We start from the raw sequence: 26816 nt of genomic DNA, 5'->3' as shown, positions 1-26816 counted from the left end.
TGAAACAAATACTTAAGTGATACCAGCAGGAAAAAAATAATCTACTACCATCTCATTACCTGTAGGTAAGGCTATATATATCCTTTTCTCTAATCTTCTTCTTAAAGCCTCATCAATGTCCCATGGGAAATTGGTTGCAGCGAGAACCATCACCATTTTTGAAGGATCATCATTTTCCAGGGCACCTCCAACACCTGCAGTATTAAAGTACATGATGTCAAAAGAAGTAAATAAGGAGAAGGTTTGGCAAACGTTCAGCATGATTCAATTGCACAGAGTTTCCTTTTATGTTTCCAAGGATTCCGAGGTTCTGTCATGATAGCACAGAAGCTCAGTTTTCACAAGAGCGCTCTGGTAGCTCACTGAGGTATATGTTTATAAAGAAGAATGTGTCAGGCAATCTGGGTACACAAGGACTGCAGACTGAACCTGGAGGGCTAGACATAAAATAACCAGTGCTTAGTAGAGGGAGATGGATTACGTTTACATTTTTATGGCAATTCTAACTTTTGTTTTTCTTTGCTTAGCTGAAACTGAGCAAACAGTTAAACTTCATTATTCAATCCAATCCTAAACCTCTTGATAATTAGAAGATACATGCTATATATTACACAGAAGGCTATTTATAAATTCTTACAGAAGTTTATCTTCCTTTTCAATGTAACATTATTCCTACAGGTCAGAGGCTTGGCAGCCTAATTAGATCATAGTCTTCTTTGCCAGCACAAAAATCCTTACTAATCATCATACTGTGTGCCTTACCCGGCTGAATATTTAGAGTACGTCTAAAGCCAAATTTGTTTTTTGTTTTTTTTAAGTTTAAGTTTCAGATTTAAAAATGCTGTTTGTGTTGACATCAGCACCTCAATAAAGCACAGTGAAGCATAAAAGAACGGAAAAAATCTGCGTGAAAAATGACCAGGCTTTCCTCCAATCACACATTTTTTTTTTAGCTAAGAAAAGTCCCTCAGGTATCTTTAGCTACTACCACAGACAATTTTTTAAGAATAAGATGAGCCACAGTATGCATAGAGCAGTGGAGTATACCAAAATTCAATAGCTTTATCAGCTCTACAGTATAAATTAGTACTTAAGTGCCCTGAAGACTACTACAGCGTTCTCCCCAGCCCCTTTTAGCTAGGTGCACCAACACGGCTCTTTTCGGTACCATACTTTTTTGGTTGATAAAAAAACTTGGGTTACAATACAGGGGCTGCCACCCATCTACAGCTTATTCTCACCCAACCTTAGAAAGATTCTGGGGAAACATTGCAACTATAATAAAGTCCAAAAAATGGAAATATTTTAGCATCAAAGCTAAAGCTGGGGGAGCACTGGGGAAACATTTTCCAATGTTCACTGTCTAAAAGGGTTTTTTCCTCCTAATTTGAAAAAATATTCTTCTTACTACACTTGGAATGTGTACAGGACACAAAAAAAATCTCCTAAATCGAACATAGATTGCACAGAGGATTTTTAAATATTCTCTATTCTTCCCAAAAACATTGGACATGCCTAAACTGGACCTGGACCCTTGAATGACCTGAACTGTGCTGATGATGCAATAATTGGGTCCTTGGATTCTAATTCATTTAATATTTACTTACAAATGGCAGTTTTGCCATGTTTTACTGTCTGGATTTTGTAAACTAAATTCTTATAATGCTGGTAAAATTTAGAATGCTGAAAAAAAGTTCTTCATTAACCACAATGCCAAAAAAGTTTTTTTTGTTTTTTTGTTTTGTCCTTTTGATAAATTAGTTATTTTCATTTATGTCTATATAGACTACCTCTTCATTCCTGAGGAAGCAGGCTTCTTCCTGCAAAATGCGGAAAAAAAACAAACCTTTTTGGATACAATGTTATCAGCTTTTTGCAGAAATATACAACCACCAATATGGGATACACTATAAAAAATCGACTTTGTATACGGACACCCACTTCTTCATATATGGCAAATAGTCCAGCATTTTAGTATGCATTGTTGTGACATGATTTGTATCTTTCATATTTGTGTATTGAATAAAGACGTGCTTTTAAAAACATATTTCTTGGTATGCCTATGAAATACTGCTATCTCTATTTAAACTATATTTGAGGTTAGACTTCAATGAAAATCCATGGACAGCTATGACATCCAGTTTCCATACCATCCATCTGAATGAGCAGCTCTGACTTGACTCTCCGACTGGCCTCATGTTCATCAGATGTTCCTCTACGGCTACAGATTGAGTCAATTTCATCAATGAAAATAGTAGTAGGCGCATAAAATCTGGCCTGTAGGGACAATTAAAAAACATTACGACTGACAGAACATTCAACAGGAAATCGTATTTTTGAATGTGTTTGTGTAATCAAAATTACTTACAAAAAACATTTTCATAAATGTAAACTAAGACATAGAGGTGGCAGAACAAGGTTAGCAGTATTTTGCACTGCGGCATTAGGTACTGGGTTCAGATCCCTGCAGGGTCACAATCATTGATAAACAAAGAACCCTACCCAAAGCCTGTCCACTTCTGCACCACAACACACATTTGTAGGTTAATTGAGCTCTATAAAATAATAATGCAAAGGTATGATTGTAGTAGGATCATTAGATTGTACTGTGGTTGTCAGATTGTAACAAATGTGAACAGCTTATAATCAATGAAATGCTAAAATATGTTTGCACTTTATGAATACTGTAAATAATTCACAGTGTAATTCCTTGTTCAAACCAGGCACATGGAGCAGAGCCTTTAGGAGAAACATTTATTGTCCTAACAAATTCCAAGTACCTGACACAATGATGTGCTATTAAGACAAATAATTTGACAAACCCATAGACAAAATTGGGCAAACGCTGTACACATATTAGATTCTCTCCCAAGACGAGCCTGAGCATTCCTATGGGGCAAGAATTACCTGACGTGTATACATAGTCTTAGGACCAATGTCTGGCATCTTCTACAGTAGAATATGTTAAAACTGGACAGATCTAAATAAAGAACCAGCATGTCTCTGTAATGACAAGACATTTGATGGCTCACACCAGCTCTAACAACAGATCTTTAGATTTTTGGTTTTAGATTACATGGGGAAGGGTCTTTTATTAGATTTGTTTTGTTGCCTGGGAATATTTTCAATCGCTTCCTGAAAAAAAAGGGAAAAAAAGTGAAAGGAAGTCAGGGAAAATTCCACCCTTGACAGTTTTCACTAGGGCAGTTGGAGAGTTTTTACCCCCTGGAAGATTTTCTTTCACCTCCTGTTTTAGTGACAGCTGACATTGACATTGGCTCATCGACCCTAAATCTCAAAGAAGATAGACACTGAAGGCCATTGAAACCTAAAATAAAATTTATCTTTTCCCCACTTTATCCAAAGTTTTCTCTCTTTTATCCCCCAAATTAACTTGCAGCCCTTGTGGGGGTCCCTGTTGGCTGAGGAGGGTACGGGGCGCTCTACAGTGGCACACTTTGCATCTGTCCAACCATGCTAACAGGTATTCCTCTATCCGCCTTGGTATTTGCATGACCCACTTTAAACTCCTATTTCAAGCCCATACCAACCACTTCAACTTAATATTTATCATACGAGTAGTCAAAGCGTACTTTCTGTTTGCTTGCTGTGGCTTTCATTATGTTGCTCTTTTTTGTTGCTTATTAAACCAGCATTTCAGAAGGTCTTGCAAATATTCTCATACTCTATTCTTTTCTTTAATTTTATTCCCAATTATATATAATTTTCCATGTCCCTAGATGCCTCTTTCTGCTGCTTTCAACATTCCAGACAGATGCAGCTGAATCATGCCGTGAATTACAAAGAAAACGCGTACCATTTCAAATAATAGGCGAACCAGCTTTTCAGACTCCCCTCTGTACTTGGATGTTAATGTTGAAGAAGAAACATTGAAAAATGTTGTTCCGCATTCTGTGGCTACTGCTTTAGCCAGCATAGTTTTGCCAGTTCCAGGTGGCCCAACCATTAGAACACCCTGAAAAGGAAGAGACTGGATTTATCCTGCAGTTTTGTTTTCATGCAAATACAGGAAAACCTAGGATAGTAAATATATTTCAATAATATTTTTTTAAGATTATGAAGGACATATAAAGGAGTATGGATAGTGCTTTTTGCTGAACACTGCATTGCTTAAGTCACATTTTTAAAAGTCATCCATGATAAAAGACCAGTGTGGATCCTGTGCTGTCAGTTTGATCTTTGAATAACACTGCAGAGACCAGACCATTCCAGTTTAGGATATATAATCCAATTTAGGGATATATAGGTTTAAAATGATTACCTAAACATTTTAGCACATACAATAACCCAATCTGGCATGATAAATGACATGGTTTATGCTAAGGAAGTCCCAAAATCAAGCTTTGGGTGCAAGCTTGAACTCTGGAGGAACTATTGGTTGGTCTTTTTGTTGAAGAGCCAACAGAAAGCGAGAGGTAGAATGATGAATTTCATTTATTGTTAAGAAAATTTTATGCTCTGGAAAGTTAGAAGTTTAGCACCTATCACAATGGTGAGACATTCAAATATTGCACAAGTTTTTTTCAATGTTAAGGGATACCAGTTTAAAACTTGCTCTGTGGCTTTTATGGCAAGTCTCCATGTGAGCAAAATTTGACACAAAGTTAACGGAGGTTTAAACACCCTACTCCTGGCACAGATATTTTATTTTATTTTTTATTCACAACTTCAGGAGCACTTCAGGACCTCATGGTGTCTATGAAGGCATGAGTTAGCGGTTTTATTCTCACCTCTTCTATCTATTCTGGCATTAACAATGCACAGTACAATCATGCTGGGATTATGGTTCCCCACTGTACACATCAGATGCTCTGTGCTTGGAGCTGGGGTAGAAGAGCATCAGTACAGCAAAGATTTTCATTCACAAGCTAAAAGAATGCCAGATTCACAAACAAACCACTGTAGTGACAGTCAAGAGTGGATACCTAGGGAGACGTCTATGTCAGTAGACGACAAACAAGCTGTCTTTCCTCTAAATTTAAGCTATAATGTAACAGAGACGCAATAAGCAGATGTGAAACTTGCTGAAAGCCCTCCACAATCTTATTTAAAGCTACAGCCAACACTGCCATTAGGATCTGTGTTCATCACCCCAACCTTCTCAAAAAAACTCCTAATGCATTGCTCTCTTGTTGCTCCTTCCTCTATTGCAGCTGGTTTAAAATCCCAATCTTCATGATGGATGACATTCAAATATACAGTTTTGACAATATCAGCTCCTCTGTCATGTAAATGTGTTAGTTAAAGCCTAATTTATAACCAGTCAGAATCAAGTGCTGAATCTTGTCAGGGGGTCACCTGTTCCCCCATATCTGGAAGGAGGTAAAAGTGGTGAGGTAGCACAGGAAAGGAAGGAAAGTCAGCTAAGGATTCTTTTTTCTTTTCACAAAATAAAATTGAGCCTGGGGTAACATTTTGTAAATCTCTTGCAAATCACATCTTTCTACATTTATTGTTTTTTGGTGCAGAAATACTAAAAATGTATATGAACACATATCTTAGACCCTACTTTCCAGGACTGGTGTGGTGTACATACTTGCTGCTTTTCACTAAACTATAAAATGTACACATATGTAACTGCTATTGTATCTATACAAATAAAACCCCAAATATCTTTACTTACCCGCCAAGGTCTTCTGATACCCTTGAAGAAGTCAGGCATCCACATTGGCAAGACTACAGCTTCTCTTAATAGTTTCTTGGCTTCTTCTAAATCAGCAATGTCTTCCCTAATATTAGGATAGACAAAAAAAAAAGATCTGTAAAGTCTATAATGTGTCAATGTTCTTTATATAAACTCTTTAAAAGGAATAATGACATTAATGCAGAAAGCTGACCCCTGATGACTCTTGTGGAAGCAATATATGTTGGGCAGATCTTTAGAGCTATGTCGGGTGCTGCCATATCAGTTCTCTTTGTTCTACGCCTGTGCAGTACGCTAAGTTATAAAGAATAGGTTGAGATATTTTGTAGCTCTGTTCAAGGGTGACAACACTGCCCCTTTACAATACAGTTGTCACCCTAATACAGGAAATAGGTTACTAAACTGATCACTAGGTGCAAATAAAGTAAAAATAATGAAAGAAAAATGGAAGAACTGTTAAGCTGCAATATATTGAATTGCTGTTCTTGGGTTTAGTTCTACACTTTATTATACCCAACAACTCCCATCTCGGACTGTCACTAAATAAGTGACCACAACCATTCCATACACAAGATAGGTCATTCCAGCGTGGGTAATGATAGCCGGATACACTCAAAGAACAGTGCACTTTCTGTAGATTCTCTCTGCTCTCAAATGAATACCCCAGTGAGTTTTTTTTCCTTTCTCTGACATGCACAGAGAATTAAAATAAACTCTCCTTATAAACCGAATATAGTTTCCCATTGGATTTAGATTTTGCACACCACATAGTAGCCCATGGCATTTATTAAAATGAGCTCTAGACATGGGACTTTGAAGCAGTATTTAACAGTCTTCTCCATGAGCTTTTTATTTATAATACAGAGATATTCTCCTATGAAAAACAAATCATCTCATTGCTAATACAACAGCCAACCCAAATATGCAGCTTTATTGTAAATACATATTACATTTCGAGTAACTGGAGAATAAATTCCCAGGTAGGTGCAGGATTTACAGACTTAAATATAGCCCTGTTTTACTTACGCATAAATCACTTAAGCCGGTAACAATTTCCAAAAGTACATTTGTAAAGAGCGGGGATTTAACTGCACTGCTGCCTCTTGGTTCTCTACATATGGTCATAGTAAATTCATCTCCTCGATTATAGATGGGAAAAATACATTAAAACGGGAGGGATGTTAATCCTATAGTAACAGGTCACCTGGAGGGCAAAAAATGGCTTGGATCTGCCAAGATATTGAAGAGCTATAGGGTCAGAAAAATCTAATGAGAATAATGAGTGTTTGTTATTGCAAAGCATTTTTTTAAAATAGGAGATAGAAGGTCGGAGATACTCCATATCACAGTCAAAGCAGCACATAAATCATGCCCCTTCTTTATAACTGTTTTTGCATCGGTCCATTAGAAACCAATATTTTAGTAGATGTTGTAGAGAAAACAATTCATCAAATTATTTTTTAAATACCTAAAAGTAGAACTAAAAACTAAAAAAACTGACAGACAGGCAATGTCCCTTCTGCAATAAACTAACCTTGCCTGCCTGATCTCAATTATAAAATACACATGTCCCCATTCCATTCTTATCTTCCATGTTTCAATATTCAGCCATCATGATTGGCTGGGCCGGGATGACATAACGAGCAGTCTCTGCAGCCGCAGGTATCCCGGCTTCCTAAACCGAGCTGCGCATGTGCAGCTCTGCAACTTTTAACAGTTAAGGATAGAGATCAGACAGGTAAGTATATTTTATAGCCCGGGGTATTGATTTGCAAACCCAGCATGATTGCAACTTTTGAAAATAGAACTTTAGTTCTAGTTTAAGGAACACTGGTAATGAGTTGCGCTTTTGTTTTCCCTAAATGATTTTTAACTTTTTTTTTCATATTGGAAATGGTAACATCAACAAAGGGAACATTTAGTGGATAAAAACCTACAATTTCAAGGGCAAGGATTAAGTCAGAAATGATGGGAAGGGACCTTATCTTTTGGGGCCGTATGGGAAGTAAGAAGCTATTGTGTGATTTACTTTAGTGTAGACTAAGGTTTCAAAGATCAACCAAACCCAAAAATGGCAAATTTGTAAACAAACATATTGATTAGCATGAATTTTTTTATATTATTCTTGGAACTTTACCAACCCATTGTGTGGCTGTGCACCATACTACACAGCCAGCAAGTTCTGACTTTTAGTTTTTTGTTAAAGCAAAGTGCAAACTCCCTGGGACTACAAGCCTACGTGCCTCGCCTTATGTAGATGCCTGGTTGCCACTGTAATGCATAGGGGAAGGGAAATGTAGTCATGCGCTACCTTTGGGTGTCAAGTAGTCACATCTTTTTCACTCTTCCACCAGGTAATTTCAAAGGTTAGAGGAAATAGCTGTAATGCAGTATGCAAGCACATCTGACTCATAAAAGACCATTTTGTCAACTAATTTGCTGTTACACACTTCTTGCATTCACATATCAACTTGACTGCAGTTGGAGTCTGCTTTGAAGAACTAGAGCAGACATTCTGAATTCCTTGATGCCAAATCCAATCTGACAAATAATGACAAGACTACCTTACAGCAAATATTAGCTTGGCCACTGATGAAAGATATCAGCGAAACCTTAATACCTTGACCACTAGAAGAAATTTCACTGACCAGATGGGATTTTAAAGGTGTAAACCAAGAAACACTCCTAATGATAATTAAAAATGATGAAAGGAAGATTTTAACAAACAAAGCCTTGAACCTTACAAACATTAGATCCAGATATTGATACCTAACAATGGTTGTATGAAGAACAGAAATATGGCCATTGTAAAGTATAACCGTCTGGAGGGTGAGGTTAGTATGGTTTGGTTACACTAAATTTTTTTTGTTTTTTTGTCTTTTTAAAAGATTTTAGCTATGATTAGTAGTGTATTTTTTTGTTTATCTTTACACTTTTACATATTTTCTTTGATCTTTTGTCTGTTTATAAATAAGGGATGTGGAATATATAAATTGATAGCACAAATGATCGGGTTACTTGACTATTGAAAGGTATTGTACTAGTCCACTCAACAAGTAGACAATCCAAGAGCTATCAGTAAGTCCAGGATAAAGTTCTATTTATGGTTGAGTTATAGAAAAAATACATTTGCAACATTGAACATTCCCATTGAACAGAAATTACAAACTACATTTGGCTTCATCCTCCCTCCCTATCACTTACAGTAAACTAAAAAAAATATATAGTGGCAGCCAGCAACACACTCTATTATTTGCTATTATTTTCCAATGCTGGCAACACAGCACGACCCTAATGCTAGCTAGCCACATATTTCTATGAACTGTGGGTTCATCTGTCTATTAGTAAGCTTCAGGGTAAGCAAGGTAGTAGAGTTACATTTACTGAAAATGAAAAAGGTAGGTACGGGGCAGTGGACTAGTCTTCAACATTGACTGTAGTCTCTGTTTCTGTTCTCTCCTCATTGCTGACATACCATAGCTTGTTCTGTACTGACTCACTGCATGGAAGTTTCCATGTTGGCACAGGCAAGGTTTTGCTTCCTTAATTCAAAGCCACCAGCAAGGGGAGCAGTGAGGAGCATGGTAGAGGAATCACCAAATCTCACAAATTTAGCAGTCAACGGCAGGAGTGCCTTTGATCTCACACTTTATATATAACCAACTATGAGACTGACTACACTGCTATTTTTGCAGGGGGAATTCCAGTACAAATGTGTTTGAGTATGAGTTTGAGTATGGTTTGAGGATAAATATCATTTGCAAAATCTTCCCATACCAAATCTTTATTTTTGAGTTTAGCCCCACTATAAGAAAAGAAATCTATAGTAAAATTGGATTTTAGGTTTGCTGGATCACCCTGGTTCCCACAGGAAGGTTTATTTTCTCCAAGCATGGAAAGCCTTAATGAATCAGGCCATTTGTGTATAGCAGAAAGTCAGTGCTGCTCAGCACACTGAGGAGACCATCTTCATGATGAACCAGGGTGATGGCACCATATTGTGGTTTTCATCTGCAAGGCCTTGGCTATTGGCTTAAGGCCTTGGCTTAACTATTTAGGATAGCACCATATGCTACACACATACCAGTGTATATTGGGATTCCTGGAAATAATGTCTCTTTCTAAAGCTTCAACCAAATCTTTGTCATATCCAGCACCATCAAACTTCTTCATTTCACCATCTCCACCAGCGTCTTGCTGATTTTTCCGACCCTGTACAATCAAGGGTAACACAAATTTAGCATGATCAGGTCAATAAAAACAGTACAAATATACATTTCACAGCATAGTCATGCAAAGTACAAAACACCATTGTATTATTTTTTCACCTAACAATAAAAAGTAACTAAATATTTGTAAACTTAGCAAAGGATTGGGGACTACCATGTAAAGCACCTTGTAAGGCCTGCAGCTCCTCCTGTAGACTTCACAGTCTGCATACGAATGTGGAGCCTTATAGTGCCCAGTGCCAATGATCCTGAAATCCTGAGTTTTGGAGCAGCATCCAAATGCAAATGTTGGTGGGTCTTACACAAGAGCCACTCTCAGTCAGACCATCCTATTCCTCCCATTGAGATGACATTCACTGTATTGTATCTTTGGCTGGGTTTCTCGATCTTGTTAATGTGGGGCTCTTGAAAAAACCTTTAGGTCTTCAAGGAACCCCTGCTACAATTACTATAGCCACAGCTCACAGTACTATGGTGTTATGGTCAGTAAGAAGAAAGCCTCCTACATGGTCAGCGAGAAGAATGTAACCCTTACAGACAGTCAAAAAGATCATTGGTATCAGGTAATCTGACCTGAGAGCTACAAACTCCTCAATGCTGAAGGAACCCCTAGCAATCTCTGGAGGAACCCCAGGGATTCAAAGAACCCTGGTTGCGAAACACTGTTCTACAAAGAAGCAGCATTGTTATCAAAGGACACAAAGTGTAGAAGTGCCACAGAAGTGAATTTAGGCAGGGAGGATAGTATTTTTAGGGATTGAAGTGCAACAACAGGAAAGGGTACAGGAAGTTATGAATATTCTAGAATTTAGGAGGTCAACAGGCATTTTTGTTTGACTCAATTGACCCACTTTGCACATGTTTACTATGCTTACCCAAACTAGTTGGGTGCAATACTGCACACGCACAAGGCAGCTCTATAGACTTGGGTTGTCAAAACAATCTAATGAATGAACTGCTGGCCATTCTCTAGATGTCCAAGCTAGTGGTCGTCAACCCGTGGTCCACAGCCCTGGCCAATGCTCCCCTGTGCAGGGTCAGGAGAAGGACCCCCCTGGGGAGCACACCAGCCAGAGCCGCGCCCCTTGTCCCCCATACGGATCGCAGGCTCAGGGAAGTGAGCAGGCTGTCTCTGGACACAACCCACCCATTCTCCCATTGCAGGCTCAGACCTGTGATGGGAGAGTGGGCGAGTTCTGGCATCATGATGTCACTATGGGGGAAGTTTCTTCCCCTTTGAGTGACACACGGCTTTTCACTCATGCGCGGTCTGGAGCTGGTGAATTTAGTGGTTCCTGGGCCCGAAAAGGTTGGCGACCACTGGTCTAAGCAGTTGCCTTGCACTTGCACAATAAATCATCATTTGCATAGGCAAATTGATGGTTGCCACTACAGAGTCTTCTTGTCTGAGACAAAAAAACAAAAGATATTTTAGTCCAAAGACCTGGGGCTTAGGGAGTCCTTATAAATTTGTGCCACATTTACATTCATTACAAGGACCTGAACAGCCAGAAAGAAATTAATATATTCTCTATATAAGAAAATGTATAAGAAATATTATTGGAATATTGAAAAGCTGGAGCTACTGGATTCTTTGAATATTTCACAGATGACATGTAATTATCAGAGAGGTTCAGTTCTTTCTCCAGGTTTATAAAGAAAACACTATCTCAGCGGTGTCATGACAGCATTATAAAAGAGCAGCACACAAACTTATTTCTCTGCTGGTCTTTTGTGTTTTAGAAATCTGCAGTATTCTGTGTGGCACACTTTTTGAAAACTATTTCCTGCCTGCCATCTAGTGACCAATACTTCAAGAAATAAATTCAGAGGAGATTACATAGCTACACCAATTATCAGCTTCCCCATCAGCGCTTAGAGAAAATCATGAAAAGGCTCAACAGGTTTTTACATCAATCATAAACTCTGAAATGACTGCAGACTTATTGCTGGTGATGGTGTTATAGAGTACAGATGAACTCTTTTAGCTAATTATGAATGCCATGTTTGGATTATCAAAGAGTGCAAGTTTATATCTATAAAGAGGATAGAAGTTACATAGCCCTGGGTCCTTCCAAATGTCAAACATACGTGGTCAGTCACTAGTTGGAGAAGAGTTAGCAATTGCTTGCCTACAGACTAAATTTACTACAGCTATATGCACTGCAACATGCAACTATATTACAGTATAAAAATCACTTTAACCTATACAATGAACTCCATTTAAAAAAAATCTTCATTACCTTTATAACAGAAAAATCTAACTTAGGATAAAAGAAAAAGTTTAATCTTCTTCCTTCATGCAAAGGCTTTTGGTAATTTCTTCTTTTTATTGCTTTTTTTGAACTTTTTACTATTTATAAAAGTTTGTTTAATGGTTTAATTGATTATTAAGGAATCTTGCAGTTTCTGCTTTTCCAGTTTAACATTTGTTACTCCTCTTTTCTGCATATTAATGAAAATGTTAGTGTGGCATTAGACACAGTGATTAACATAGTATAGCCTATTTCTCTGTCCCTGTTCAGCAGGTTTGTTCCAATTCAGCAACCTTTTTTAAAGATATGGTTGAATTTGCCTTAGTTGGATTTGCAGATGGTTTGTCCAGATTTACCCCAATGTTCGGGTTGATTTGGTAGCAGAATTTAAATCTCATTGTAGTCAAAGGGGAAATTTTGTTTTTTATTTGAATTTTGTAGAGCAGCCAAATCCAACAATAAAGATATGAGAACACCCCACTTGTGTGCAAAACACTACAAATGAAAAAAGGAGGTGCGATACCCTTATAGCCACATGGAGGGGTATTTTAAGCTGCTTCGAAAGACAACTTTGTAGAGATGCTCATCTTTCAATTTATACTTTCCTGGGGTCTATTCATTCTCGGCATTATGTTTTTGGTTCACCAAACACCCTAACCCATAATCCTAACCATAATGTGCTGACACATTTTGTGTATGCATGGGCCAACATTTTTACATATTAGAAACAATGTGCAGCTGACACTGGAGTAAGGAAAAGTAAAAAGATGCTGTTAGGGTAAAGAAGACCAGGAGCGCTGAGATACCCTTTAAAAAATGGTAAACATTTATGGGAAAAAATCAATACCAGCATGCCAGCTGTTTAGAATACACAGTTTCTAAAAAGACAATCTGAAGATAAGTTGTATCCCACTCAGAAATGCCCCTTGTATTTTTATGCCTGCATTGCCTCCGAAGCTGCAAAATCTTAAGCAAAGATTTCTTTCTCCTTTAATTTCCCTAAATCGAAGTGCTTCCTGCTTCTGTGGCAAAGGAAAGTCTGAGGGCCACTATTCTTAACACGTGAAGCTTTAGCTGCAACACGTAGCGGGAGGCATTAGGTAATGACAATGGGAAACTGGAACTACTTAAAGAAGTGTGGCAACAATTAAGTTGGGTGACTTGCTTCAATTAAAAATAAAATGGAAAAAAGTTACACAGTTAAGGTTTTAACCACTTTAACAATGGTCTCTCTAGCCAATGCTAAAAGAAAAAAAATGTGTTTCCATAGTGTTTTACTATTACAAGAATCTATAATGCTCGCCATAAGGCTACACAAAAAAGTTTGTGAAACAGAAAATGTTCTCGAAACAAGAGCAAACAGCTCAGAACTACTGCCACTTATTACTTGTTTTTAATTTCTAAAATTTCTTCAAAGTGAAATAGAAAGGCCCCAAAATGACTTTGACAATGAAATGCCAAAGAAGTAAAGTGATTTGGCCTCTAGGGAACAATCTGCACAAGAAAACCGTAATAATGATTTTCAATGACTTTCATTTAAAAATGACTTTCTCTGCATCTGCAGAATAACTGTAGCAATGGTATACTTTAGTGTCCAATGAACACACAATAAGTGCTAAAAGTGTATTAGCTACAAAATTCAATCTTTCCATTAAACACGTAATTAATGGAGAAGTTAACAGACAGCAAAATCAAACGATCAAACAGCAGCGCAGTACACAAGCTCAGCACTATTTTACTTCCTATCACTCATCTGTTAAGTCCAAACAACATCTGTATAGTTCTAAAGCTAGGACTATGAGAGAAAATCAGGTTCAATGAGTGAAAAAAGAACAGCTGTCAAAGTAGTGGCATACTACTACTATAGAAGTATGCATACAAATGTTGTATAGTCGTCTAACTTTACTTAGCCTATTTCTATCCAATATTAATTGCATTCTAAATGGTGAAATATTCTCCAAGCTAATCTTACCATACATGTTAAAGAGGAGGGAAGTCCTACATTTATATTTAGTCCTAAAGCCCTAATTTAGTAGTAAAGTTCCACTTTTGAGAATACACAAGCAGGCAGGTCATTATTGCATGCAGGTGGTATCCCTACTGCAATATTCACTCCAGTCTATCTGATTGCTCTGAATTTCTGGCGAAAAAGCTTAGCTGCGCATGTGCAGAATCATTCTTGGTTGCCAGGATAGCCACCATTCCAAGCATTTGCTGCGCATTCTGGGAATGAATAAACTCCTTTGCACCTGTGCGGAAGTTACGTCATCCTGGCCTGGTCGATCAATATGGATAAAGATCGAAAAGAAGCAAAGTAAGAAAAAGTTGATAGGGGTCTTCAAGTAAACAGGGATAGGTGAGTAATGGAGGTTTTCGTTCCACTTGAAAGGGTTGGTAATTTTTTGCTTTATGTGTCTGCTTTACCTGGCATGTTTTTCAGTCCAGATATATGGTAAGAAAAATCCATAAAACTAAGAAAGAGAAAACTAATGCATCTGGCTATTTGGCATCAATGGCAAGTGTCCAGAATTTTTTTTATATAAAAGATAATTTTAGATTTTTACATTATTTTTACATTGTATAAAAGGGTGGCTATAGAAATTTTCTTTATATTCCTTACTTCAAAGAAGATAAAAAGACGGGTCTGTGCGGCACCGATTAGACTTTGGCTTTCCACCTGTATAGGAAAACCTCTAAATGTGTCATTTTTTTTCATGACAGTTCTGCTGTCATATATTGATTGTTCTGTTTATTATAATACCAGTCAATATATTTCATTCTATACTCATGTCATTGGAGAAACAAAATGGGAGAAAATATTGGGCTTATTAGGATCTTTTTGCTTTCAACAAACAAACATTTTTAAAACTCTTCAATGCTTTTATTACTAATTAATTACCACTAGCAGATGAGATCTGATTAAAAATAATACTGATGGCATTATCTAGTTCCTTTGGTTTCATTTATTACTTGAGAAAGTGAAATTACATTCATCAGGAGTCGCCAGGTACTTGCTTGTACCATGTAACTGCTAGACAGAGCACTTACATGCTTTCTTGTCTGGCTGCTAGAAGATAAGTATACTTTATTACCAAGAGCCTTTTAGTTCTGATTCACTCAAAATTAGACCTGCATCATGCTAGACAAGGTGCACAGAATGATTTAAACCTTCAAGTCTTTAGAGTTGCCTTAGATTATGGGAAATGTGTTACTGAAGCAATGCAAACAGTGGACAGAACTTTTAAAGCTAAACCCCATAAAGATCTAATATGGTAATAATGTAATGATTTATTAAATTGCACAATTTTAAATTTTAAAGCTTTTTGCATTCTTTCGTCTGTCAAGATTGGGTAAGGGGCACTGGGTCAGCTAAGCTTTGTTACCATGAACATGTCCAAAAACAAAACATGTTTTCAGAAGGAGCAAGCAGCAGGGGCAAAGAAGAGAACTCATCTATGTGCTGTTTCTCTCTCCTCATTGTCCTACCACCATGCTGGGGGTGAGCTTTGACCATGTTGTGTTACTACTGCAGTGAAGGTCAAGACTCTGTTTGGCAATGTGCCTAGAATATAAATCTGGCCATGCAGAGATACAAATCCTTTGACAAGATAAAGTTTCTATGTATGTATTTCAAAAATGTGTTTAGATACTTGTCTGCAGTTTAGCTTTTAACGCTGCCACTTGCCAAAACAAATGACAAAGCTTGAATCCTGCAAGAGAAGGCAGTGGATACTTATTCAGCAGGTGGCCAGTGTGAACTTCACTGTTCAGATGTTTCTAGCAAAGTCTTTAACACGTTTTATAGTGTTAAGACAGAACTAAAGTTTCAATTTAAAAATTTGCCACCAGACAGGCTTTATTGTAGAAAGGGACAAGTGATGTTTGTTCTGCAATAAGCATTCTTACCTGCTTGATCCCTGTGTTCTTCTGTCAAAGGTATTGAGGTGTGCATGGTTGGCATTAATTGCCAGCACACCCGGCACATTGAATTTTCGCTGCAGTTTCTCAGACTCCTGCATGCCATGGTTGCAGATCAGAACAAGGAAGAAAATGGTGGCATGTGCAACCAAGTATAAATAGGGTTTAGTTCTGCTTTAAACTCTGCATTCCCCACCACAAGCAGTGGTTCCTTTAGCCATTCATTACATCTATACTACCTTAAGTGATCAATGGTGAGTCTCTCACATCATTGTGGAGGAATTGTGGCCCACTCTTCTACAATCTTGTTTCACTTCATTGCGGTTTGTGGGCATTCGTCTATGCACATCTCTTTAAAGTTCCTTCCACAGCATTTCCATGGGGATTTTGACTGGGTCATAGCAACACCTGGATTCATTTATCAGCTATTCTGCTGCCCTTCATTTACTGGTATGCTTGGGATCATTGTTCTGTTGCATCACCCAGTTTCAGCAAAGCTTTAGCTGTTGAACAGATGGCCTTGCATTTGACTATAGAACACTTTGATATACAGATGAGTTTATGGCCGACTAAATAACTGCAAAGTGCTCCTGTGGCTGCAAAACAAGCTCAAATCATGACTCATTCTGCTTCTGAGCTGCCGTTGACCTCTTCAAGCAGGTTTTGCATTCCCATAGACCTGTATGTCAATGGAAACCTGTTTGAATTGAATACAATTCTATGAACGCTTGAATAGTCCTGAGTTTCAGTTCTCCTTTTTACTCAGTGGAAACCTATGGGTCAAGTCTGCAAGAAAATTTGTCAGGGCAAATAAGTATCTACCCATTGGGCACCCTTTTTGCTTACACTTGCACTATCACTGTCTTCTTTGAGCCTTGCACAGTATCTTTAGATTGTCAATGTCTGCACAGTTTTGGACACATCCCTGGTTACCCCGTGTGATTGAACTTAAGCCATTGTGCATTGTGGGAATATTCCTCCATACCTGGTAGCGGGGTGGGGGGTAGGGTTAAACAGAGTGGCGCCAAATTATTTATTCATCAAGGTTTTTCCAGCACAGATTTGAGGTGGATTTGGCTTTTATTGATTCAAACAGGTTTGGATTAAACAATAGAAAACAAATCACAACACATATGCTGATATACAGATGGCCACTAGAGGGGGCAGCTCCAAGCCTGTATATAAAACAGCAGAACAGAAAATAAGTAAAAATGTCTGATAAAGAAAACTTCTTTACTGTATATGAAGTGGCTATAGTCTCCCAAATATATGCCAGGTTTAAATCCTTATGGTGCCACACTTGTCCCTTAAACTGCCCTCCTTCTGTCACAGCAAGTTTTTGATTCTATTTTTTCTGAATTATTTAGACCAGTAATGTAAAGCTGTAAGGAATAAATATCTTCATTTCTCCTCTGGAGTCATCCTTATTACACTTCGATCTGATAATGCCAGTGCAATTCAGTGCACCAATACATTATCAATATAGTTGGGATAGGTAAAACTGCTGATTTTTAATTTGCTGGATATTTCAAGTTCACAGTAGAAGTACGCAGCTATAGATTTCTATACAAAATCCCTGAACATATAGTACAGTCACCAGGAGGACCTGTGCAAAAATGGCACCCAAAAAATGTGAAAAAGAATGTTATGTTTCTGTAAAACAATGTTAAAGTATAGGTGGGAATATCCAGTTTTTTACATTCTGGCTATTGGTGAACACTGAATTTTAGGATAATTGCAAAGTCCCTAAACATAGTATTATCATTAAGTTTGCTGGGCTGGGGGGTCAGGGGGCATGTTCCAAGTATTTGTTTTGTGTCCAAATACATATATATAGCGGATAAGGGTAATTTGGAATCAGAACTTCACTGCCTGCATATTCAATAAGTTTCTGGCTTACGTCAATTTCATCACATCAACATTTCCTAAATGTGACCCTGTCATCCGAATACCTTTTATATTGCACAGAGTTGAGGGGACAGCTTTAGCCTCAAATAAAACATTGTAGCTAAAGGTAACATTCATCACATTGTTGTAGGGTATCCTAAAGATGAAGGATTTCCTTTATTTTCAAATGAAATGCATGGAGTTCCCCTTTATATTGAAAGCCGACCCTTTTACAAACTTAGTACCCTATTGGGTAGGTAGGGGGGGCAGAAAGTGCCTCTGGAATCTGGATTTCCAGTAAGAAAGAGGGTGCAAAACAGGAAGCTGACAGAGGTTCTAATTCTTAAAAATAAAGTTAAAATAAGGCAATCTCGGCTTCTGATAAAAATCACTTATCTCCAGTGGTCTGATAGTCCTCCCCACTCCCATCTTAGTTATATGGATCTCCATGTAGCGGCAGAAGAGATAAAGTCGTACATCACAACAGGATTAAGCAGCCAAACAGGAGGGGGGTGAAGGTATGGACCATAGAACTTTCTTAAAAAATTGTTAAATGCCAAAAAAAACTCACAGAGGCCAAAAACGGGAAAACACCAGAGGTAACAGAGGTGGGTCATATAATATTCAAGTCTATCTTTTAAAGAGACCTGTTTTTGACAGCCTCTCTAAAACAAACCTGTTGATTTATCCTGAATAGGTAATGTACAGATTTGCTTTAGGTAGGGAAAATTTAAGGTCCAGGTCCTTGAGGTCCAGAATATCATACACTTTTTTTTTTTTACAGATGTCTATCCTTTCATCCCCCACTCAAACCAATTCCTCCAAGCAACCTGCATTCATAGATCCCGTGCCCGGAGCCTACCACATCATTCTAAAGCCAACTTGTCCCTACACACACAGTACATAACTCCGGAGTAACCCATATTTACACCCTGCTCACAATACATCCCTCTGGTGAACCTGCAGTACATTGCCCACAGTAAATGTTTTCTTTACAAGCTGTAATATCCCCTCACCATTCCATTCTGCCTCCATCTAACCCAAGCTCACAGCAGATGATCCCCTTACACAACCTGTAATACCCCAACTCACAGTGCTTTCACTTGGTAACCGGAATTAACCTCCAATACTAGTTCATCCCTCCCAGCAAACTTTATTATTAAGGTATGGTATTCATTCTAAAAATGTAACACATCGGTATATATATATATAGACATTATTCACAAATGTCCCCTTTCTGGAATAGCAATGATGTCATCCAGTTTTGTCCAAATTGCTTAACATTAATGGGAGGTTAAATATGGATGGGAAGATTGCGACTTACTACACAGTATTGCTCTCGTCTTGTCATTGACTTATTAAAAAAGCCAGACAGTATTACCATGACATCATATTTACCTTACACCACGCACAAATCAAGATGAGCACAATACTATTCTGTAACCCTCTCCCATTATATTATAAACTAGACTTCTGCCTAGCATATTAACAATCTGCAGAAAAACAGCTCTGTGCACTGTAAATGAACCAGACTGCAGAATTCTAACACTCCTTTTTTATCCTTTTGTTGCAGAATTATGTCACAAGCTTTTTTTTTAGGCCAAACTTAAGGTGCTGGAAATGTTATAAAGCATGCCTTTAAGCAAGCAAGAACCATTTTTTAACTACAGATCTCAGAAGGCCACCAATGAGTTAACTAAAACCTATATTAGACAAGACATTAATAAGGCACTGAGCAAAGCCCGCAGGACAGAATCCTTTATGCAGGATCTGAAAATGATCGGAACGGCGGTGCCGTCTGCAACACTTCTGCTGACACTTGTGGCTGGTTGCTAAGCAAGCCTGCTGTTCAATCAGTATGGCCGCATGCCAGTCACACACACTAATGAGCCGCTCTCCCAAAATCGTGCTCAGTAACCCACACAAACTGCAGTCTGGCTGCTTTATTTTCACTATCTTATCATTTGCACATGAAAATAATTATTCTTAGTACAGAGCGGGAAAAAAAAGCATACAAGCTCATAGTTTCATAAGCTTGGTTATAAATAGACACAGATAACTGCAGTCTTTACAAGAAACCAGGGTGTGGAAAAAAGGCAGTGACTGAGGTTTTGTAAAAATGCTTGATGCCTGGCTGCCTGGCTCTGAAAACACACTGATCCAGGAAAAGTCTTGATGTGCAAAATTGTATGTGAGCGTTTGGATCAACATAACAGCCTGGAAGCTTGGAAAAGTAGAGTTTAAAGGATGACTGTACATTCACTGATCCATTCTCTCTTTTCACACTTCTGTATGTACGAAAATTCAGTGCACCAGATCCAGCATCTGTATACCCCTACTTGTCACAAGTCCTTCTCCGATGCTGCACAGTGCAGCCTGGGTAACTGCTGTGCACTGTTTACCAAAAAGTTAGAAAAGAATAGATGGAGTCCCATGAGGGTCAACAGGCTGTATTCCCAGACACCAGAGAAAGATTTCCAGCAAGTAGATGTAGCATAAAATAAAATGCTGGAAGAGATGTCCCATCTGCAATAAAATAACCTTACCTGCCTGATTACATTTTTTTCATTGCACTTCCCTATCCATGCTCTATCGCAGGCCCTGCCATCTCCAACCAGTCCTGGTGTCATGTCTTCAGCTTTCTTGATTGGTAAGTCCAGAATGATAAAACCCCTGCACATGCTTGCTAGAGTTAATTCTACCCCGACAGCCTCAGGGGATACCTGACATATTCTGGCAACCTACAATGAGCTGTGTATGCCCAGCTCAGTGTATTCCAAGAAGATAGTGAACAGGCAGGAAAATATATTTTCTAGCAGAAGGGACAGCACCTGTCTTTTCTGCAATATTTTTTTTTATACCTATATAATATATAATTTATATTTTATAACTATAGTTCAACCCAATCTGTCTTTAAAGTGCAAAATCTCCCTTCAATGTAAACCACAAAACAAATAGTTAAATAGTTTACTGCGTGGCCCGGTCTAATGTTGGCTTTCCACAACTACAATCCAGGATAGGACCTGTGGCTATGGCCAGGTCTACAGTGCTCTGGATAGCTGTGGCTGCATTAGGTACAGACATAAAAATAGATAAAGCCACAATGCAGGCCTTGGGTATGGGTTACGTGATAAAATTCTTTGAAGCAGAGCTGAAGGTAATTATTTTACTATTCTATATCATTTTTCATTGTGCTTGACATATCAAGTCATACGTTTCTACCTAGATTTGTTCTTGTAACAGCATTTACTGTCCGGCCATTGGGCTGGTAGACAGCCCAACGTTCAGCAAAGGTGGACATTAGGCTGCTAATTGGAACGCAGGTGCTTAGTATTGTCAGCATGAAGCAGGGATCACAGGAAGTAAAATTCTTTACATGAGAAATGTTGCAGCAAATCCACAAAAAATATATGCCTAATGTACTGTATGTGGTACTTGGCGAAAACCAAATAACTTTATTGAATCTAAATACACCTAAAATGCTAAGAAATAAAAATGGGTGCAAATGTGGCTCACGTTAGTCCTGTATTACAGGAGTAAACTCTAATAATAAATAGAAAATATTTTCCAACCAATTCAAGTTGCACGCCTAATAAAGAGGTTGCTGCAACCTGGCAAACAAGTGCATTTGCATATCATTTAACATACCAGCTGTTCTAAGTAATGACACCTCTACTCAAGTGAAACTTGCTTCCTCAGCATGTTATCTGCTTGTGTTAAATGAACGGTATGATCACTACGGGGCAGCAGACTACAAACCAACAGAAGAACATCAAGCAGAACAACCAAGAAGTAATAAAAGAAGAGAAGTCTCTTTTAACACGTGCAGAATCAGAATATGCTAACCAGGATGGGAAACATTCACTTTGATATATATGTATTTACAAACAATGTACAGGACTGCAGGAATTGGTCCCGGGTGGTATATAAATTTCTCCAGGATATAGAGCATTGGCTCACTAAAACCAGTGTGTGCACTGGGCAAAGAGTCTAGGAGAGTGGAGGCAACTCTGCTAGGGTTGCTATGTTTTAGTAAATTTTAGGGTCCTGAACTTAGAAATGGGAAGAAAGGTAACTGGGTGGGCCTTCCCATTCCACCCCAGGTACACCAAGTGATTTGACTGCAGCAGACTGCAGGTCTGCTATAGGAGCATAGGTGTGCTACCATGGGAGAGTAAGTGGAAATAGCAGCATGTAGGCTGCACCAAGCCTTTGTAAAGTTTGTGTTGTTTGCAAAGGAAAGCTGTTGTGACTGTTCATCTATGCCGATTTTTTTTATGGACTTTGTCCATACAATGTGTTCTAAAGACAAATAAACATGCTACTGTGATTTACATTTTAGTAATGTGAAATGCCAGGGTCCTGGGTTAAACCTCATCCCTATTTAAAAGAAGAACCTTTACCCAGTTCAATAGAGCCTGCCAATAACTTTTTTTTTTAAACTAACTAAAAGCCCTGCTTACTTTCGTAAAACTGCAGTCATGTGACAGACCAAATCCAATGTCTGCTCTATAATAATCTAGTTCTGGTCTGCGGTGTGCACATCCTACCGACATCAATGCTCACTGTTATGTGCCAGAAAAGTCAAAAACAGGGACCTCAAAATAGCTCAAGTAGCTCAATAGCTCAAGCCTACAGAGTCAGCCTTTGGTTGCTGCTTTTGACTAACAGAAAAGACATGGTAAACTGTAAAATCACTAGGACTGAACTTGAAAATTCCTATAAGCTACATCATCTGCGTGGGTTGTGTGTTCGCCTTGTGTTAGTGTACCATCACCAACCTAAAACATTCTAGTAGGGTATTTAGTTTCAAAATGTAAAAAGCCTGGTAACACAATAGACTGTAAGCTTCTGTGAGTTGGGGACTGCTTGGAATTATTGTACAGACATAGAAATTGTTGAACCTTTTTTATTAGCATTATTTGAACAAGTAAACATTAGCTCTTCAAACAATGCCCATGGATGAAAGTGATATAGTTGAAGAAATGATATGGTGTATTTATTTTTCTTCACTAAATGAAACGCAGAATTGTTATATGGAAAAAAAAAGGACATCCCAAAGTTTTTCACTATTTAAATCCAGGAATGAAGAATAAAGTGTATTAGATTAGGTACCCATATTAAAAACATCTTTAAGGAGATGCTACCAGAACCAGACTTATTACAGATATGAAGAGTCTTGTGTCCTTTTCCTGATTGTTACCAGACTTGACTGACTGGCCCAGCCAATTTCATATAACAGCTCTTTTACATTTACCAGTTTAACCAAATAATATGATGAAGTTCCTAATATCCATCCATTTAATCAGCCTCTAATCAGGAAACTGGAAGAATCTTGTGCACATTCTTTGCCGTCAACCTATAGGTTTTTGACCTGTCTGAGGATAGCATTATGTGACCTGTAATCATTTACTTTAGATGCCCAGAAAAAGTAGCTGTGATTGTAAATTTCCTCTATTTGCAAAATTTTACCTAAGGGCAGGTTCAGACCTACCTCGGGATTATAATTATTATTATCCAGTATTTATATAGCACCAGCAAACGACGCAGTGCTTTACAAAGTCCAAAGTAATGTCACTAACTCTCCCTCAAAGGGGCTCTAATCTAATTTAATGTCCCTACTATAGTCATGAATGTCTGCACATTTGACGGCTGGTGTCAGTAAGTAGTACTATACTGCTCACTGTTGCCCTCATTCATTGTCTATGGGGCTGCTGCAGGGAGAAGCTACATGTAGCATCTCCCCTGAAGCAGTGGTCCCTACAAAGAGGAAGCAGTAACCACACTACAACCTCACTGCCAGTCTGAACTAATTTGTAATCCCCTACAGACAGGCCCGAGGAGAGGAGGGTGGCCCAACGTGTCCCATTATTTTTATTATAATTTGAACATTTATTTAATTAAATTTCATTTGAATTTTATTTTTTTAAATTTTGCAAGTCTGTTTAGTTTCAAAATTTAAAAGGCACGTGGGTCACAGGGTACTTGACAGCAGTCAACAGTTTATGACGTAAGAGACATTCATGAAGGCCACCCTGGCAAATAAGTCATGTCGTCTACAAGGGTACTCCCCGCTCGGTGGGAAGTGACGAGGAGGAGGCGGTTCTGGGAGCAGTGAGAGAAAAGTCATCAGCCATAAAACAAATACGTCAAATGTGTTCTGAGACACCGCAAATTCGGGAAAGCGGTCTAAGTACTCAGTAGTGAGTCTGATCTATCAAAACAGAATAATTTTGATTATGTAATTCAGAGTTTCGCCATGAAAAAGGTTGGGAAAGCAGCTTTGTTCGGCAGACAAAATGCAATTATAAACGTCTTTTACTATTATAAATATATTACTTTATTATTACGTTTATACCTATTGTCACAGATCAGCAGCACAGCTGGTCTGGTACTTGTTGTTTACCAGATATAAGTCCGATCAGCAGTAGTTTGTCCCCTTACCTTGCTTCAGGCTGCTCTGTCCAGGCCTTGGAGGTAGAGGCGTCGCTGGAGTTTTCCAGCGGATTTATAGGCACCTAGTCATTCAGTCCCCGCCCAGTCTGCCTGTTAGCCTCACTAAATAAGCTGTGTTCAGACTGACACTCTCTGCCTTTGCAATAGGGGTGTTTACCTGAGGCTCCAGTTCGTGCCTGTTTCTAAGTACTGATTTCCTGGTTCTGACCTTGGCTTGTTTGACTTCGATTGTTCGCGGCCTGCCCTGGTCCTGCTCAGGTTTTTGAGATTGCCTATCGATTTGGATTTGCTTTGGAATCGCTTTGGTTCCATCTGCAGTTAGCTGCCATCTGCACGGTCTGAGGTCCGCAACCTGGGTGCCATCCGCAGCAAAGTCTATCACCTCTTGCGGGGTGCTCTGACGAACACCGGGCATTACCAGAGGCTACTGAATTTTCAGCATAACCCATAGAGACTAATCGGTCTAAACTGCCGAGCGTGTGCGCCGCCAAGTGCAAAACTTATGTTTGTATTGTGGAGGTAATGGACATTACAGAAATAATTGTCCTCTCAAGCACCCAAACGCCTTGGCGTGGAGGATAGAAGGGAGGATTCTCTAGGCCATTCATTCAGCACTCCCTTTAAAAAGATTACATACCCAGTTCAGCTCTTTTTTCCTGATCAGACTATTTGGGCTGAGGCCTATCTGGATTCTGGTACCCCAGCCAACATCATGGATCAGAGCATAGTCTCTAAGCACCGGATTCTGCTGGTATCCCTGAAAAATCCCATTCCTATTTCAGTGTTCAATGGCACGGTAATCCCTGAGCCCATTCGTTTCAAGACCAACTATCCTAATGGGTAGGTGCCCTTCATTTTGAGACTTTGGAATTCCTGGTAATATCCAAGCTAGTCAATCAACTCCTTCTAGGCATGCCATGGTTCCGCCAACACACTCCAGTGAAAGACTGGGTTTCTGCAGACATTCTATACTGGAGTTCTTGCTGTTATCACAACTGTCTTCTGAAGATTGAACCAGTATGTCCTGTTTACCTGACTAGGACTGCCCCCTTGCTAGGCCTTCCTGATTCCTACAAAGATTTTGTGGACTTTTTTTCAAGCAAAAGGCAGAGACTCTGTCACCTCATCGCCCTTATGACTGCTCCATTGAGCTATTACCTGGAAATATGCCTCTTTGTGGCCGTGTCTATCCCTTGTCTAGACCTGAGACTCAGGCTATGTCTGAATACATTAAAGAGAACATTAAAAGAGGTTTCATTCGTATGTCCACCTCACCTGCTGGCGCTGGTTTCTTCTTTGTCAGTAAGAAGGATGGGTCTCTGCGTTCCTGTATAGATTACAGGGGCCTGAACAAAATAACGCTTAAAAATAGATATCCTTTGCCTCTGATTTCAGAATTGTTTGACCGTATCCAGGGTGCCACTGTTTTTACTAAGCTAGATCTGCGTGGAGCCTACAACCTTATCCGAATCATAGAAGGGAATGAGTGGAAAACACTTGGGATGGTCACTATGAACACCTTGTGATGCCTTTTGGGCTTTGTAATCCCCCTGCGGTATTTCAGAACTTTGTTAATGACATTGTACATGACCTCCTCTTCACTTGTGTTGTAGTATACCTGGATGACATACTACTCTTTTCCAAAGACCTTCTAATGCACTGGGATCTGTACTTCTCGGCCTTAGAGAATCAGGGATATTGTCTCCAATCAGGGATTACGTATGGACCCTGGAAAAGTTTCCGCTGTTCTGAAGTTGCCATTACCACAGGGACTAAAAGCAAATTAAAGATTTCTTGGCTTTGCCAATTACTATAGACAGTTTATTAAGGATTACTCTTCCATTGTCATTCCAATCACAGCTCTTACCAAGAAGGGGGCCAACTACAAGTTGTGGCCTAAGAAGGCTCTTCAGGCCTTTGATGTCTTGAAGCAGGCCTTCACATCAGCTCCTGTCTTAATGCACCCTGACCCAAGTAAGCCATTCTTTTTTGAGATTGATGACTCCGCTGTGGGGGTAGGGGCTGTTCTCTCCCAGCAACGCACCTCTGGCAAATTGCGTTCCTGTGGCTTCTTCTCGAGGAAGTTTTTGCCTCCAGAAAGGAATTACACAATAGGGGATCAAGAGCTACTGACTGTGAAACTTGCACTGGCACTGGATCTCTTCTGTGTCACGATTTACACAGATCACAAGAATCTCTTTTTACCTCCAAACTGCCCAAAGACTTAATCCACGGCAGGCTCGCTTGGCCCTATTTTTCCCAAGCTTTGATTTCACACTTACCCTTTACCCTGGTACTGAGAACACTAAGGCGGATGCCTTGTCTCGCTCCTTTGATTCTGAGGATACTGAACCTGAAACTTCACATATCATCGACCCTTCCAGAATTCTGTTGGCTGCCCCTCCA

The 26816-nt window shown here is 39.0% G+C and overlaps 1 protein-coding gene across 1 annotated transcript in view; it reads right to left on the bottom strand.

Moving 5' to 3' along the window:
* The window catches only part of KATNAL1 (katanin catalytic subunit A1 like 1), a gene marked incomplete at its 5' end in the record, with an annotated part of 57088 nt that overhangs the window by 14794 nt on the left and 15478 nt on the right, over window positions 1–26816 (bottom strand). The window contains 5 exon segments of the mRNA XM_072404508.1: window positions 60–194; window positions 2151–2277; window positions 3818–3976; window positions 5645–5750; window positions 9750–9877. Coding sequence (XP_072260609.1) covers window positions 60–194; window positions 2151–2277; window positions 3818–3976; window positions 5645–5750; window positions 9750–9877 — 655 coding nt within the window.

Source organism: Pyxicephalus adspersus, chromosome 1 (assembly GCF_032062135.1).
Source record: "Pyxicephalus adspersus chromosome 1, UCB_Pads_2.0, whole genome shotgun sequence".
Taxonomy (NCBI): Eukaryota; Metazoa; Chordata; class Amphibia; order Anura; family Pyxicephalidae; genus Pyxicephalus; species Pyxicephalus adspersus.
Note: the sequence above shows the minus strand (reverse complement) of the source record. Positions and strands in the feature narration are given on the sequence as shown.